This window comes from Papio anubis, chromosome 9 (genome assembly GCF_008728515.1).
Source record: "Papio anubis isolate 15944 chromosome 9, Panubis1.0, whole genome shotgun sequence".
Taxonomy (NCBI): Eukaryota; Metazoa; Chordata; class Mammalia; order Primates; family Cercopithecidae; genus Papio; species Papio anubis.
In genome coordinates, this window is record NC_044984.1 from 118850969 (window position 1) to 118866163 (window position 15195).

The 15195-nt window shown below is 53.7% G+C and overlaps 1 protein-coding gene across 32 annotated transcripts in view; it reads right to left on the minus strand.

Annotated features, from left to right (window-relative positions):
• The window catches only part of NCOR2 (nuclear receptor corepressor 2), a 238508-nt gene that overhangs the window by 105874 nt on the left and 117439 nt on the right, over positions 1 to 15195 (minus strand). For all 32 annotated transcript variants that reach the window (XM_031650908.1, XM_031650896.1, XM_031650907.1 and 29 more), the window contains one exon: positions 4332 to 4398. In XM_031650908.1, the coding sequence (XP_031506768.1) occupies positions 4332 to 4398 (67 nt within the window). The remainder of the gene's footprint in view (positions 1 to 4331; positions 4399 to 15195) is intronic.

Sequence of the window (15195 nt, forward strand, 5' to 3'; positions counted from 1 at the left end):
GCTGGGTGTGCACTCGGCCTGCCTTGAACAGTGCAGGGCGGGCAGCTCCGGCCTGGCCTGGGTGGCAGGGAAGATGCTCATTGGCGTTTTTCTACAAGGGTGGACCCACTGGCCAGAGGAGGAAGCAGACCCCTTCCTCCCTTTCCTCCCTCTCTCCCCGCCTCTCTCTGTCTTACACACACACACACACACACACACAGACACACACATACACACACACACACAGACACACACACACACGCAGACACACACACACACACACACACACGGAAAGACTGGAGCCCCCGTCCCACCGGCTACTCTGTGGGGTGCTGGGAGCGCAAATCCGCCAAGGAGAAGGAGCAGGCCAGTCATGCCTCTGGGACCACAGACCGAGCCAGCCTCTCAGCCAACTGGGCCTCCAGAGGGGCCAGCTCAGCTTCCCAGGAGATGTGGCAGGCCTGGGGGGCCATGCTGGTGCTGAGCATCCTGTGACAGGGACAAAGCCCTGCTCTCTGGGAAGAGGTGGGTGCCAGGAACCTGCTAAGGTGTGGGGGTCCCTGGGTCTGAGGGGGGTCTGGCTCCCCATTGGGGGTGAGGCAGGCACATCGGAGTTCTTGGCCAAGCCCCCCTTCCCAGGCCTTACTGAAATCAGTGAAGTCAGGGACTTCGGCTTCTTATACCACAAGAAAGAGACCATCTCAATCGCCACCGCAGCTTCAGGGGGTGTTGAATTTGTTTCCGTCTGTCCCAAGATGGGCCACGAAGCCACCCTGGACCCTTCTTGGAAGTCCCTGGTTTCTGTCTGACTCTTCTCTAGCTTTAAATTAAGCCGATTTCTCCCTCCACCCCCTCCACAGACCCCCCAAGGAGCCACTGGCGATCTTTAAAGAACTCAAGCCCGCCCCAATTCCACCTCCAGCCTGAGCTCCTTCCAGCAGCTGCAGCAATCCTTTTAAATGGAAATCAGATCCTCTGCTGCCCTCCCTAGAAGAGCCTTCACCCCAAGGAGGGAACCACGGTGGGTTGGGGGGGGGGCGCTGTCAAGGAGGTGGCAAGATAGCGCTGAACTGGCAGTCGTTTTAGGTGGAAATGAGAGGATTTCCTTCCTCACAGGAGACAAAGGGGGAGTATTTATTAGGGCTGAAGCTCCGCGCCTCCGTGCCTATTTTCCAAGAGTGCAACAACAAACACGTTTATATTTGTATTATACACACAGAGCAAATATAAGGCAATGGTAACTGTGGCTGATTCTAAGTGGTGGGTATATAGACGTTCCTTGTACTCTTCTGTCAAATTTCTTAGAATAAGGACTTTGGATTCTTTACTACAAATACATGTATTAAGACTCGGTGTCCCACTGCATTCGGAATAAAACCTGAATGTTCTATCCTAGCTTGAGGGCAGAGGTTTCCAGGTGATCTGGCTCCTGCCGCTGGCCTGCCAGGTTCTGCCCCAAGCTGGTTCCTGCCTCAGGGCCTCTCTGCACCTGCTATGCCCTCTGCCTGACACCCTGACTCTCAGATCTGCACAAAGCCAGTCCTTTCTGGTCACTCCCACCTCAGCACTGAGGTCCCCAGCCCATCTCGAGAGCCTACCCCTCTGCCCAGCTCTTCTCCCCGCATTACTGGGCTGTTTCCTGGCCTGTGTCCCTGGGCACCCGGCAGCCCTGCGTGGATATCTCTTAACTTGATAAACAGATTGGATGCTCGTTTCAAGAGTCTCTTGTACCAGTCCAAGTGCCCGTGGGTACCATCCAGTCAAGGTGGGGGGTCTGAGGAAGCTGGGCAAGGCACTGCTGGGCAGCCCACCTCTCCTCATCTATGAGCAGGCCTTGGGTCCCGAGGGCTGCCCACAGCTTCCCAGGCACCAGCATCTGGCTGGAAGTGTCTCCTCCATCTAGTGCCCAGACAAGTTCGGGGCCAGGGCAGGCAGGGCCAAGGGAAGACTCTCCTCCCATATAGCACAGCCCCTCCTTCCGGAGCCAGGTGCCAGGACCTCCTGCCCCAGCTAAGCCCCTCACCTGGCCCCACGTGCCCACACACCTGCCCAGGACGCCATGCCTGCCTGGGGTCCCCCTCCCCAGGCACTGCTCAGTTCTGCCGTGTAGCCACTCACCACACCACCATACCCCACACACCCTCCTGGGCTCTCTTGGAACTGCCCCTTGGGGGTTCAGAGCATGGGCTCAGGAACCAGGTAGTCTGGATTCAAATCTCAGCTCCACCACTTCCCAGCTGTGTGACCTAGGGCAAGTTACTTAACCTCTCTGTGCCTCGATTTCTTCATCTGAAACATGTGGCTGACCAAGCTCCCACCTCACAGGACTAAATGCCCTAATGTATGGAGAGCACTCAGAAGAGTGCCCGGAACACAACAGGCACCGGAAGGGCAGGGTGTGCGGGCATCCTCCTCGTCCTTACGCACGATCTGTCCCTGCAGCCTGCAGGTCTGAGGACAGGGCCTGTGTCACACCAACTGCGAGCCTCGCACACAGTAGGTACTCCGTGACTGCTGGCACCCAGGCCCCGAAGGCATTGGATCAACTAACACCCTCGGTGTCCCACGCACTGTTCTGTCCCAGCCCATTTCCGTTCAAGCAGCATTTAGTCATCACCTATTGTGTACCATAGACCTACAGGCACCAGGCATGACAGAGTCACTGCTGTGCCCTAGAGGGCCTCTCTGGAGGCTGGTGCCCAGCAGATCTCACCCCAGAAAGGACACAGGGAGTTGCCTCACAGGCCCCACCCCAACACAGTGGAGGGAGGGCGGAGGTGGGGCAGGGGGCTGCAGGTACAAGGGGAGCCCCTCCACCCTCCAGCAAGGCTAGTTCCCAGCCCTTGTCGCTTCTCCTATCCAAGAATCCCAAGGCAGTAGTCCCCATCCAGGCCGCCTCTTCCCCAGGTGGGGACCTTCTCAGGGTCTCCCCAGCCTTATCCTATTCCCCGTGTCCCAGCAGCCCCGTGGCTTGGGTGGACTCAACGACATCATCCTCAACTCTACAGAAGGTCCCATGAGCCAAAACCAGGCAGCCTCACTCCATCTCCCCGGCATCAGCCACTGGTTCACAGGACCCCGGTCCTCTCCTGGCCTAATCAGAGCATCTGTGATACCGTCAGAGAAAGGATAGCTCTCTCTGGCTCCCAGCTGCTATGGGACTTCAGGTTCAGTTTGTCAATGTTCTAACACACAGTGTTGAAAAAACTGCATAGAAATGAAGGGGTCAGGTGCGGTGGCTCACGCCTGTAATCCTAGCACTTTGGGAGGCTGAGGCGGGTGCATCACCTGAGGTCAGGAGTTCAAGACCAGCCTGGCCAACACAGTGAAACCCTCTCTACTAAAAATACAAAAATGAGCCGGGCATGGTGGTGGGCACCTGTAATCCCAGCTACTTGGGAGGCTGAGGCAAGAGAATTGCTTGAACCCAAGAGGCAGAGGCTGCAGTAAGTAGAGATCCTGATACTGCACTCCAACCTGGGTGACAGAGTGAAACTCTATCTCAAAAACAAATAAATGAAATGAAATGAAATGAAATGAAATGAAGTGAAGTGAAATGAAATGAAATGAAAACAAGACTTGAGTTGAAAGACTATTCCTGCCATCCACCCCCAACAGACGTTTCCAGCTACACCCATTCCTTTCCTGTTGAAGCCCATCTGAGTCCACGCTTCTTTCCCTGACAACTGGGAGAATAGTCGACCTTGATCTCCTCTGGGGAATGGGTGATGTCCACAGCCGCCCTAAACCACCACCACGTGCCTCTGGCACACCCAGCCTCCCTGCCGTGGGCTGAGATGCACAGCCTACAGTGAGAAGCAGGAATCAGCACCCTTTTCTGTTTGAATGAGGCCACTGGCCACAAACGCAGGCTCAGGGAAAGGGGGCTCAATGCTTGTCCACTGTCTCAGTTTCTCTGAGCCTGGACCTGGGCCCGGTGCGCCAGGAAAGGCTCATTTGTAAAGGTGTGCCCTGCGGCCCGTGCTGCCTGGCACACAGCCCACCCTGATCCTCCACCTCTCTCCAAAACCTCTCTTTCTGCCTGAAAAGCCCAGGACAGGTCCCATGATCAGGGTTTAGCAAATAATTTTCCAGGCCAACATTTTGCTTTCTTCCCTTCCAGGCTGGAAGAGGGGCCATAGGGCCTCCCACCCCCACCCACCCTGAGGCCTTCTGGAAGCAGCTATTGTCTTTCCTCCTTTCCTGGCCGGCCTTGGCTTTTCCTCCGCAGCCTGGACGCTCAGGGAGGAGACAGCTGTGGAACCGAGAGGGCCCCGCAGGTGCGGCCCCCTGTGCGCTCGATTCTCCCCGGATCTCAAGGAAACCTGATGGGGGCCACGGTGTGGACTTACCCATTGTTTCCGAGCGTGATTCCTCCTCTTGAAGTACAAGATTAGCTTCTTCCGCATCGCCTGGTTTCTGTGCAGGAGGGAAGCGGCAGACAGGTCAGCCTGGCCGGATTCAGGCGCTGCACCCCGCGCCATCCTGTTTGCTGAGAATAAGCCCTGAATTTGCCCCGTTACTGGTTCTCAGGGAGATAAGACCCCAGAGTACTGTGTCCCCAGAGAGACCTGTAAGCTGCCAATGTGCGTCCTCACTCCCCCGCACGCGAGGCAGCCCCCGCCAACATTTAGGTTGAGCCCGGTGTGCAGACAAGAGGGTTCCCAGAGCCGAGGGGCCTGTGGCTTCCCGCCCCTGCCCACATGCACCCCAGCAGCCACACCTGCCCATGGAAAGATGGCTACAGAGAAACAGCCACAGCCTCCAACTAGGAATACAGGCCACGGAGCCTGAGACCCCGAGACCTGCTGCCGCCTACAGGCCGGGTGTCAGGGTGTGGCCTGCACGGCCCCAGGGTTGACTCCAACCAGGTGCAGTGCACAGCCCTCCAGCACACCCAGGCCTGCCCTGGTGGGAGGGACACAAGCAGGGTGGGGCAGCTGGTGGGGCCACCAGGCATGGACTTCAGGTTTCAAAACCCCCAGGGGGGTCTCAGACTTCAGGCCAGGGGCCATGGGGGCTCAACCAAGCAGGTTACACACCCCACTGCAGGTTCCAAGGGAAGCAGGCACGTCCTGGGAGACGGGAGGTTCAGAGAGAGAGAGAGAGAGACAGAGACCCAGAGACAGAGGGAGACAGAGACAAGAGAAAGAAAGACTAAAGATAGAAGAAAGAAAGACAGAGATAGAGACAGAGAGACAAGACAGAAGAGAAGACAGAGACAGAGAAGACAGAGACAAGACAGAAGGAACAGAGACAGAGACAAGGGAATCAGAGATAGAGAGAAGAGACAGAGACAGAGAGAGACAAGAGACAGAAGAGGATGTGACAGAAGAGAGACAAGACAAAGATAGAGAACAAAGGAACATGAAGAGAAGAGAAAGAAGAAGAATAGAAAGAAAGAAGAACAAGACAAGACAAGACAAGACAAGAAAGAAAGAAGAAGGAACAAAGACAAGACAAGACAAGACAAAGAGAAGAGAAAGAAAAGAACAGAAAGAAAGCAGAAGACCGAGAAAAAGACAAGACAGAAAACGGAGACAGAAGAAAGAAGGAAAGAGAGCAGAACCAGAAAGAATGAACAAGTAGATGTGAAAGACAAATTAGAGGAGAAGGGAGAAACAGAAACAGAAGAGAACTAGAATGTGAATCCGAAGATGGGATAGAGACCTGGAGAATGGACAGAAATAAGAGACTAGATGAAGATGAGACAGAGAGGATCAGAGAGAGAGAGAGAGGAGTCAGAGAGAGATAAGATCCAAAGGAAAGGGACAGAGACTCAGAGGAAGATGAAACTAGGAGAGGGAAAGAGAGAGAGAGAGAGAAGTGGGGAGAGGAAGAGAGACAAGACCCAAAGAAAGCGGACAGAGACCCCGAGACAGGCAAAGGGAGGGAGCCCTGGAGAGTAGAGGCCAGAGGTTCCGGAGCCCATGCCATGAGGGCTGGAAAGCACCCCCACCCGCCACTGCATCAAGACCTCAGCACCTTCCTCTTCTCTTCCCAGGCCCCTCCCCACAGTCTCTGACACACAAAGCAGGTGTTGCAGCCTCCCAGGGCCTGGGGCCACAGCCACCTCAGGAGCCTGCTGTACACCTTAACTTGCTGTCTGTCCCCAATCTGGGGCATGCAGTGGCACCCACTTTCCCGGGGAGGGGATCCCCAACTTCTTCATATTCTCAGCAGTGGCCAACCCCGCTCGAAAGCTCCAAAGCTGCTGACTGGGAGCCACGCTCTGCCCAGCCCCCAGGACCCTAGCCCCACTGGAAACCGGAAAAGGAGAGAACCCCAAGGCTCTGATGGACGAGTGAAGCCTCGTGGGGCTCAAGGGCCTGGAATCCACCTCAGTCCCTGGGTCATTCTGGTGGTGCCTTGGCCAGGGCCTCCCCACCTTCCATCAGCCTGGCCCCCACCCTGGTCAGGGTGGGCCCCAGGGGTCCTCAGTCCCACAGGCTAGGACCAGCACCCTTTATCTCATAACAGGGTGTCTCTGAGCACACCTCAGAAGCCCTCAGTTTCCTCATCTGAAATCTATGGCATCACAGCCTGGTTTTCTGCTATTCAACAAGTGCTTACTGAGCATCTACTATGTGCCAGGCACTGTTCCAGGTGCTGGGGACACACCAGGGAGCAAGACACAGCTGTGGGCTCTCACAGAGGTGACACGGACAATAAGCAAGATGACCAAGATAATCCTGGATTTGGGAACTTAAGTAGAGTGGTGGGCTAGTGAGTGCTTGCGGGGCAGGGTGTGAGGGGCTATTTTAGATTCCCTGGTGCGGAAAGGTCTCCCAGAGAGGATGACCTTGAGCTGGGATCTACGTCATCAGAAGGACCCGGCTCTGGGAAGATCCAGAAGGAAGGGAACTCCGGCTGGAGGGCACCGCAGGAGACAGGAACAAACTCTGTGTAGTGGAAGCACAGACAGAGGAAGGTCCTGTGGCTAGACAGTGCTGGGGAGGGACAGAGAGGACGGAGAAGAGGCTGTGAGCAAGACTGGCAGGGCCGGTCCTGCAGGGTCCTGTGAGTTTCAACATGGCAAAGGGTTTGGTCTTTTATGCAAAAGACAGCTGTGAAGGAGTAGAAGCAGTGAGGGCCCAGGGCCACTGAGCACAGCAGCATCCAGATCTTGGCGAAGACCATCCTCCAATCCCAGAAACTGTGCTGCCCGGGACATGGCTGAGTCCAGCGCTCGGCCAGGAAGTATGCAAGAAGAGCCCACAGTGACTTTAGTCAAGAATTGCCAAAAACAAAAGAAAACAAAAGTTAAAAGGACACAGAACCCAGCCTGAAGGTTTCCGGCTGCCAGAGCTGGAACAATGTGAGTGACAACAGAAATAGCCCTGGGACCAGATTAGCGTCCCAGGAATAAAACAAATCCCCACGGGTCTGTGTGATTATAAACAAATGACTCAATACATCAATGCATGGAGGAGAAGGGACAGATCTTTCTTCTAGAGTTCCAATGAATAAATGTCCAAGAAATGAGGGAAATAGAAAATCGTCATTAGAATGCAGTAACAACCCAACTGCCGCTGGCAAGATCCAGGGATGAATGCTAAATTGGGTTAGCAAAATTTTAAGGAGCAACAGGAAATTTGCACAGTCTCAAAGAATCTCCCCTCAAGTATGAATGAATCATGGTGGTGGTTCCACAAATCTTTATATCCCCACCTCCAGGAGGCGGAGCTTAACTCCCCTCCCCTGGAAAGTGGGTGGGACTTGGTGACTCCCTAGCAAAGAACAGAGCAAAGAAGGGATAACTCTAAGGCGACAGGGGAGACCTAGGGCAGAGCCCCCATCACGTCGGAATCACGCAGCCCCTGACCTTTCCTGGTCTTCCCCAAACCCCCCATCCCAGTCTTACCAGGAGGAAACACCTGCCAAAGAAAGCCCTGACCAGTGCTCTTCAAAAGTGTTGGGGTTGTGAAAAACAAGGCAAGGCTGAGAAGCTGTCACGGGCTGGAGACTAAGGAGACACGTGCACAAATGTCACGTGAGAACCTGAATCAGATCCTGGACCAGAAAACAGACGTTGGCGGGGAGACGGGTGGAAATGCAAAGACAGCTGGTAGTTTAGTGGAGGGTCATGTGCCGCTATTTCTTTCCTAGTATTTTGTTTCGTTTTATTTTGATTTTTGTTTTTAGACACAGGGTCTTGCTCTGTCTCCCAGGTGGGAGTGTAGTGGCTTGATCATGGCTCACCGCATCCTTGGACTCCTGGGCTCACGCAATCCTCCTGCTTCAGCCTCCTGAGTAGCTGGAACTACAGGTACGTGCCACCATACTTGGCTAATTTATTTTTTGGTCGAGACGAGGTCTTGCTTTGTTGCCCAGCTGGTCTCCAACTCCTAGCCTCGAGTGATCCTCCCACCTTGGCCTCCCAAAGTGCTGGGATGACAGGCGTGGGCCACCATGGCGGGCCCCAGTGGTGGTGTTTCTCTGCTGTTCTATAAGCTGTCCACCTGAGGGGTGCCAGGTGAAGCGTGCGTGGGAACTCTCGAGAGTGTATTTGCAACTCTTCTGTTGTACAACGTACAATCTAGTTACTTCAAAACAAATAGTCCCGCCTTCCCACAAAAGAAGAGAGACAGAATCCACTTTGAAACACCGTGGTGAAGACCATACAATATTGACTTTGGGGTTTGCAGGCGGTACACTGCCTAGTACAGGTGAGAATGTCACCCCCAACCACTCCCCCCAAAAACCCTGATATGTGTAAGTCCTAAGCCCCAGCACCTCAAAACATGACCTCATTTGGAAACAGGGTCTTTAGAGCGAGAAGCAGGTTAGAATGAGGTCACTGGGGTGGGCCCTAATCCAATGACTTATGAAAAGGGGAAATTTGGACACAGAGACAGACACGCACGGAGGGGAGATGACGCGAACAGACACGGGAAGAACGCCACGCGAATATAAAAGACGGGAGTGACGCATCTCCTAGCCAAGGAACGCCAAGGAGGCCAGCGGCAGCCAGGAGCTGGAACCGGCAAGGAAGGAGCCTCCCCTGGAGCCTTCCAGAGAGCGTGGCCCTGTAGCACCTTGATTTCCAAGTGCTGGCCTCCAGTACTGTGACAGAAAAGTTCCTGCCATTTTCAGCAGCCTCGTTCATGGCCAAGTATTAAGGCAGCGCTGAGAAGCCAGTCTGGCATGTGATCGTCCACAAACCGTGGGGCCGTCACTGCAGCTGGAAAATGACTCGGTGAGCATGAGGCCTCGGAGTGGCGGTGATGTGCACGCAGCTGTCTGTTCACCACCGATGGGCAGCAACTGAGGGTGTGAATCCTCCCTGGTTACGGACACTGCCTGCCACCCAGAGACATCCACGTACCACGCAAGAGGACACATATCAAGTCCGCAAACACATGTCAAGTCCGCAGGTCACAAATCGCACAGTGCACAGGCCAGAGACAGCCTCCGAGGGTGTCGTGTTGGGCCGTGGTGCTTTATTTTTATATTTTTTATTTTTTTGAGATGGAGTCTCTCACTCTGTCACCTAGGCTGGAGTGCAGTGGCGTAATCTCGGCTCACTGCAACCTCCGCCTCCCTGGTTCAAGTGATTCTCCTGCCTCAGCCTCCCGAGTAGCTGCGACTATAGGCGCGTGCCACCACACCAGGCTAATTTTTGCATTTTTAGTAGAGACGGGGTTTCACTATGTTGGCCAGGCTGGTCTCGAACTCCTGACCTCGTGATCTGCCTGCCTCAGCCTCCCAAAGGGCTGAGATTACAGGCATGAGCCACCACGCCTGGCCGGTGCTTTCTAAAATCCTAAATTCATTGCCAGCACTGAAAACCAGAGGCTGTTACACAAAAAGCCAAACCTAAAGCTTCTCTTGAAAACATCAGGCCATCGGGCCACACCCCTTCATGGCCACAGGCTGGGAAACTGAGGCTTGGCTGCCCTTTTCAAAGGTCACCAAGCTCCCCGTTCCTCAGCCCTACCACTCCCTATTGCCTCACACCAGCCCTCCTCACTCAGACGTTCCTTCCCGCTCCTGGAGGCAGCCACCCAGGTTTGCAGTCCCCTAGAATCCCGGTGTATGATGCCCACGTGTTCAACACTCCTCTGGCAAGCTTTTTTTAAGTGTTTATTTTGTTCCAAGCAGTGTTTAGGCAATGAAGATGCATATACTGTACTGCAGACAAATCTTTTCTGCTGAGCTTCTGTCCGGCAAACGTAAAGACCACAGTCTCTAGGAGGGCTCCGGAGGCACGGGCCAAGCAGCATGTGATGAGTTTGCTGGTACAGGCATTCATGGGGTGCAAAGAAGTCAGGGTTTAAAAACACACACCCTATAAGGAAACCTAGTCCTGTCATCTGCCAGGGCACTGGGAAGGAGAAGCAGGACGTAGGAGGGTGGGATAAGGAGGCAGGAATTATGAGAGCGTTCCACGGCAGTCCGGTCGGACCCTGGCTGGGACTGGTCCTGGGGCTTATGGGGTACTGGAAAAGGAAAGCTTGGGGCAATCAGGGGAGGCTTCCTGGAGGAAGGGAGGTTTGCGCTGAGGCCTGGAAGAAGCAGAGGAATGGGGTGGGAAGAAGACAATGAGCAGAGCCCTGGGTTCTAGGGAGGGAGGCAGCGATAGTGAATCTGGAGGGGGCAGAAGGGGTGCTCAGGGAGAGCCTGACCCCAGCTGCAGAGGAGAGGAAGAGGGAGAGGAAGAGGGAGAAGAAGAGGGAGAGGAAGAGGGAGGCAGCCGTGCAGGGCCCGGATACCTTGGGAAGAGACTGTGAGTTGGGGTGATGGTCTGGACCTCCTGATCACTGAGTGCCAACCAAAAGCTGTGACAGTGCCAAGCAATGTGACGTGACTTGCCTAAGGTCACCCAGCTAGGGAGGGGCAGGGTCTGGAGTAGAGACCCAGGAGACGAAGCTGGAAGGATGTGCAGTTAGGACTGGTCTAGGAATTTGTCTATGTGACCCTGGGGGAGTCATCTGATGTCTCTGAGCGAGACCACAGAGACCTGCTAAGAGTCACCTGGGTCCTGACTGGTCCCCCTTTCCGCCTGCACAGCCCCAGGTCTGACAGTTCCCATCAGCCGACCCCCAAATGAGGCAGCAGGAGGGAAGAAATCAGCCTGCGAAAAAAGAAAAACGAGCGACGGAAGAAAGCAGCAGGCTTCCAGGCCTGAGGGGACCGGCGAACCAGGGCAACCCCCGGGCAAGCAGAGGCAGAGCACGCCTGGGCGCTGGCTGCCGCCCACCCCCGGGCCCCACGCCCTTTCACCACATCCCACGAGGGCTCCACGGATGCCTGGGAATTCCTGCAGGGTCCTGCCCAGGGTGGGGCCCATCCCTCAGTGGAGACCCCATCTCTTGCTCCTCTGGGGCTGCCCCGGCCCCGCGCCGGTGGTCTGAGCTCTCCCTCCTGCAGCAGGGGACACCAACAGCGCCCGAAGCAGGTGGCGGTGGGAGGGCAGCGGAGGCGGCTACGGGTGACTCCAACGCGTCCGAAATCGTCTGTGCAGCAGGAAGTCAAGCGTGAAATTAACTTTCACTCTGCAGCCCCAGCATGCAGACACAGAGAAATTACAGTGACGGGGCAAGGTCTCAGGGGAGGGAACGACCTCCCACCTTGAAGCAATGACAGCAGCAGCGGCGAGGAGGCCGTAAGCGTGGGGGAGGCTGCTCCGGGGGAAGCTGGGCACCCCACGTGACCCCGGCTGGATCATCTCATTGTCCCATGGCGGCAGTCACTTATCACAGTGTATTTATTCTTAACGGCCTCCCCTACTAGAATGTCAGGCCTCATTCACTGCTATGTCCTGGAGGCCCAGAACAGTGCCTGGCGTGTAGCAGATGCTCAGTAAATATCGGTTGAATGAATGAATGAATGAATGAATGAATGAGTCTGGGTCTCTGTAGATAAAAGAAAGAAGAACCAAAAACCCAGTATGTGCTCTACACGCTGAGCACTGACCTCAGTGAGCACGTATGAAACTGAGCCCTAGGGCAAGTGACTTCCCACAGGGACACACAGCTAGTCAGCCAGCCAGGACGCGCTGCGGTCCCGCTTGAGGCCCCTGTGTTCAGCCACGTGGTGAGACGGGGCCTGCACAGGGCCTCCCTTCCCATGTCCGCACTGGACACGAGACAGTGTCTGCAGTCTAGCAGGAGCAGAGTCACAAAACATCAGAGCCTGCCAGGAGTGCAGGGTGCAGAGGCTGCTGAGGGCAGCTTCCTGGGCACTGCAGATTTCCTGAACATTATGCTCTCTCAGCTTGCATACCTCTCAGTGACAGGGTGCTCACTACCTACCTCAGCAGCTCCTGCAGGGGCCTTCCCATGGTACTCTCACCCCTACCCCCAGGTCCTTTCTCCCTTCGGCCACCAAAGCAAATTTTTAAAACAAAAATCTGATCACATTGCTTCCTGGGATAAACTTCATCACTGAATTCCCTTCCAACAGATAATAAAGCCGGAACTCCTTACCAGCCCTCCGTGACCTGGCCTGTGCCCTCCTCTCCCTCGCCTACCTCCTCGGGCCATGCCAGCCTTCTCTGTGACCCCTGCCAGCTCAAGGAGGCCTTTGCACCTCCTATTCTACCCGTCTGGGACACTCCCCGGAGGTCCACACAGCCGGCTGCTGCTCAGCCTCCAAGGGTCCCCTCAACTGTCACTGCCTGCCCTGACCTCCCTGGCTAATATCACCCCCTCATTTTCTCTCCCATCACCCCACTTACCAGAGTAATAGAATTTTTAAAAAATGAATGGACTGCACAATGAAAGTTAATCATAACCGCATTGAAATCTAAAATATAGAAGGGATGATAATTTTAGTAGAAAATATCCAAGAAACTAAAATTCTAAAGACAAATCAGTTCCAATAATTTACACACAAAGGTTGTTCGAACAGAACTCGACTACTTACAGTGTAGGAAATCTTAATTATTCATCTATTTGTTTTATATTATATTATATATATATTTTTTTGAGACAGAGTCTTCTTCTGTTGCCCAGGCTAGAATGCAGAGGCATGATCTTGGCTCACTGCAACCTCCATCTTCCAGGTTCAAGCAATTCTCCTGCCTCAGCCTCCCAAGTAGCTGGGACTACAGGCACACACCACCACAGCTGGCTAATTTTTGTATTTTTGGTAGAGATGGGGTTTCACCATGTTAGCCAGGGTGGTCTCGAACTCCTGACCTCAAGTTATCTGCCCACCTCGGCCTTCCAAAGTGCGGGGATTACAGGCATGAGCCACCACACCCAGCACATCTATTTGTTTTAATTATAAACATGTTTGTTTGTGATTTAGATTTGCAACAAATTCAGTGAGGTGGCTACCTATTTAGTCAAAATGTACTTTAATAGACCACAGCCATTCTCTGACAAAGATTATGGGATGTCAAATACAGCACTGGCTTTAATATGCTTACAGTTTATTCTACTTAGACAAAGATGAAGCAATATCTATTTGCTGGTGTTATCTATATGAGTATCTTGTTCCTCTTCTGTTTAGATTCTACAGCTGTCTTTATTACCTGAAATCATCCATATTATTCAGCTTAAAATATCGCTCACTTTAAGTGAAAAAACCTATGTAAAATTGTCAGTATAATAATATGGCTATCAAAAAATATTATGTTAAGAAGAAAAAATCGTAACTAGGTATATGAAGGCATAAAGAGCTTAAGATAGTTATGTGAGCATAGTACAGTTATGTGAGCATAGTACTTTAGATTTGCTGGTATTTTCTTTATCTTTTCTTTTTTTTTTTTTTAAGAAACAGGGTTTTGCTCTGTTGCCCAGGCTGGAGTACAGTGGTGCAATCACGGCTCACTGCAGCCTTGAACTCCTGGGCTCAGGCGATTCTCCCACCTCAGCCTCCTGAGTATCTGGGACCACAGGCACGTGCCACCACACCCAGCTAATTTCTTTTCAATTTTGCTATATTTGGCCAGGCTGGTCTCGAACTCCTGGCCCCAGGCAATCCTCCCACCTCAGCCTCCCAAAGCGCTGGGATTATAGGCATGAGCCACTGCACCCAGCTGGATTAGCTGACATTCTCTTGTTTTGTTTACTTAACTCATTCTGGTTCTGTCTCCACTGCCAGACAAATCTTGATGAGGGGTGAGGCCTTTGTTTTATCCAAGGCTGAGTGGCCAAGGCCTAGAACAGGACCTGACACACAGCAGGCTCTCAGTAAGATGGGATGAATGAATGAGGGAATGCCCCAAATAGCCCGGACTCAGTTGAGAACACCCCACCCTCATCCCCTAACCCACCTGTGATGAGGTCCCAAGAACATCCCCCTTGCTTTCAGCACCCCTCCATCTGTGGCTTCCCACCCCAGACAGGGGCCCCAGAACAAGGGAAGTCCCAGGAAGCTGCAGAAGGGACAGGCATAGCCCGGGCAATGAACGAGCCCACCAGGCCGATGAGGAGCCCAGGCTGCATCTGACATGGGCATTCCATACCAGCCCAGGACCCCTGGCGCAGGACATATGCCCCTTCCTGACACTCTGCAGCCCTTGTTAGCCACTAGCTGAGGATGACCCCCCACCAGCCATGCTGGTGAAGCATCTTTGTCAGGTGCTCCTGAATCCCAGAAGGCCAAGGGCCTCAACTAGCAAGGAGAGATTTTCTAGGCTGCTGCAACAATGATGCTGCAAGAGAGTGGCCAAGTTGATCACCTGAGGTTGGACCAGTCCTGCAACTCTGGAAACTACAACAGCAACAATCTCCCTGTCAACTAGTCCAGCACCAGCAGATGCGTGAAAACACTAGGAGGTTTGCATGCTTTCAGGAACGGGGAGCTCACCACCGCATACACACTCTGTAGTTCCATCCCAGGAACGCTTGAACAATCGGACCAGGCTGAACTACCCACTGAATCAGCTAAATGCCTCCCTTTGCAGCCACACTCAAATGCATGCACCCTCTAACCATGACAAACCTCGAACATTCAACAGCTATGATCCTGAAGAGTCTCGCCTCCAACCTGCCAGCACATGTTCCTCAAGGGGCAAGATCTGCAGCCCCTTTTACCTTTTGGGTTCCTGGGCACGAACATGAGATAACATGCCCTCCTCAGCCCAGCAATCTATGCTCCTGTTAATGCATCCCAAGAAAAACCCAGCCTCCTTCCAGCTGCCACACCTTCAACGCCTTGTACCTCGCTTGAAGATACAATGCTACCAGCCTCCAGCACTGCCCCACCCAGTGGCATGTGGCACTTAATTGACATTTTCTTCTCTCCAGCCTCGGTCTGGGA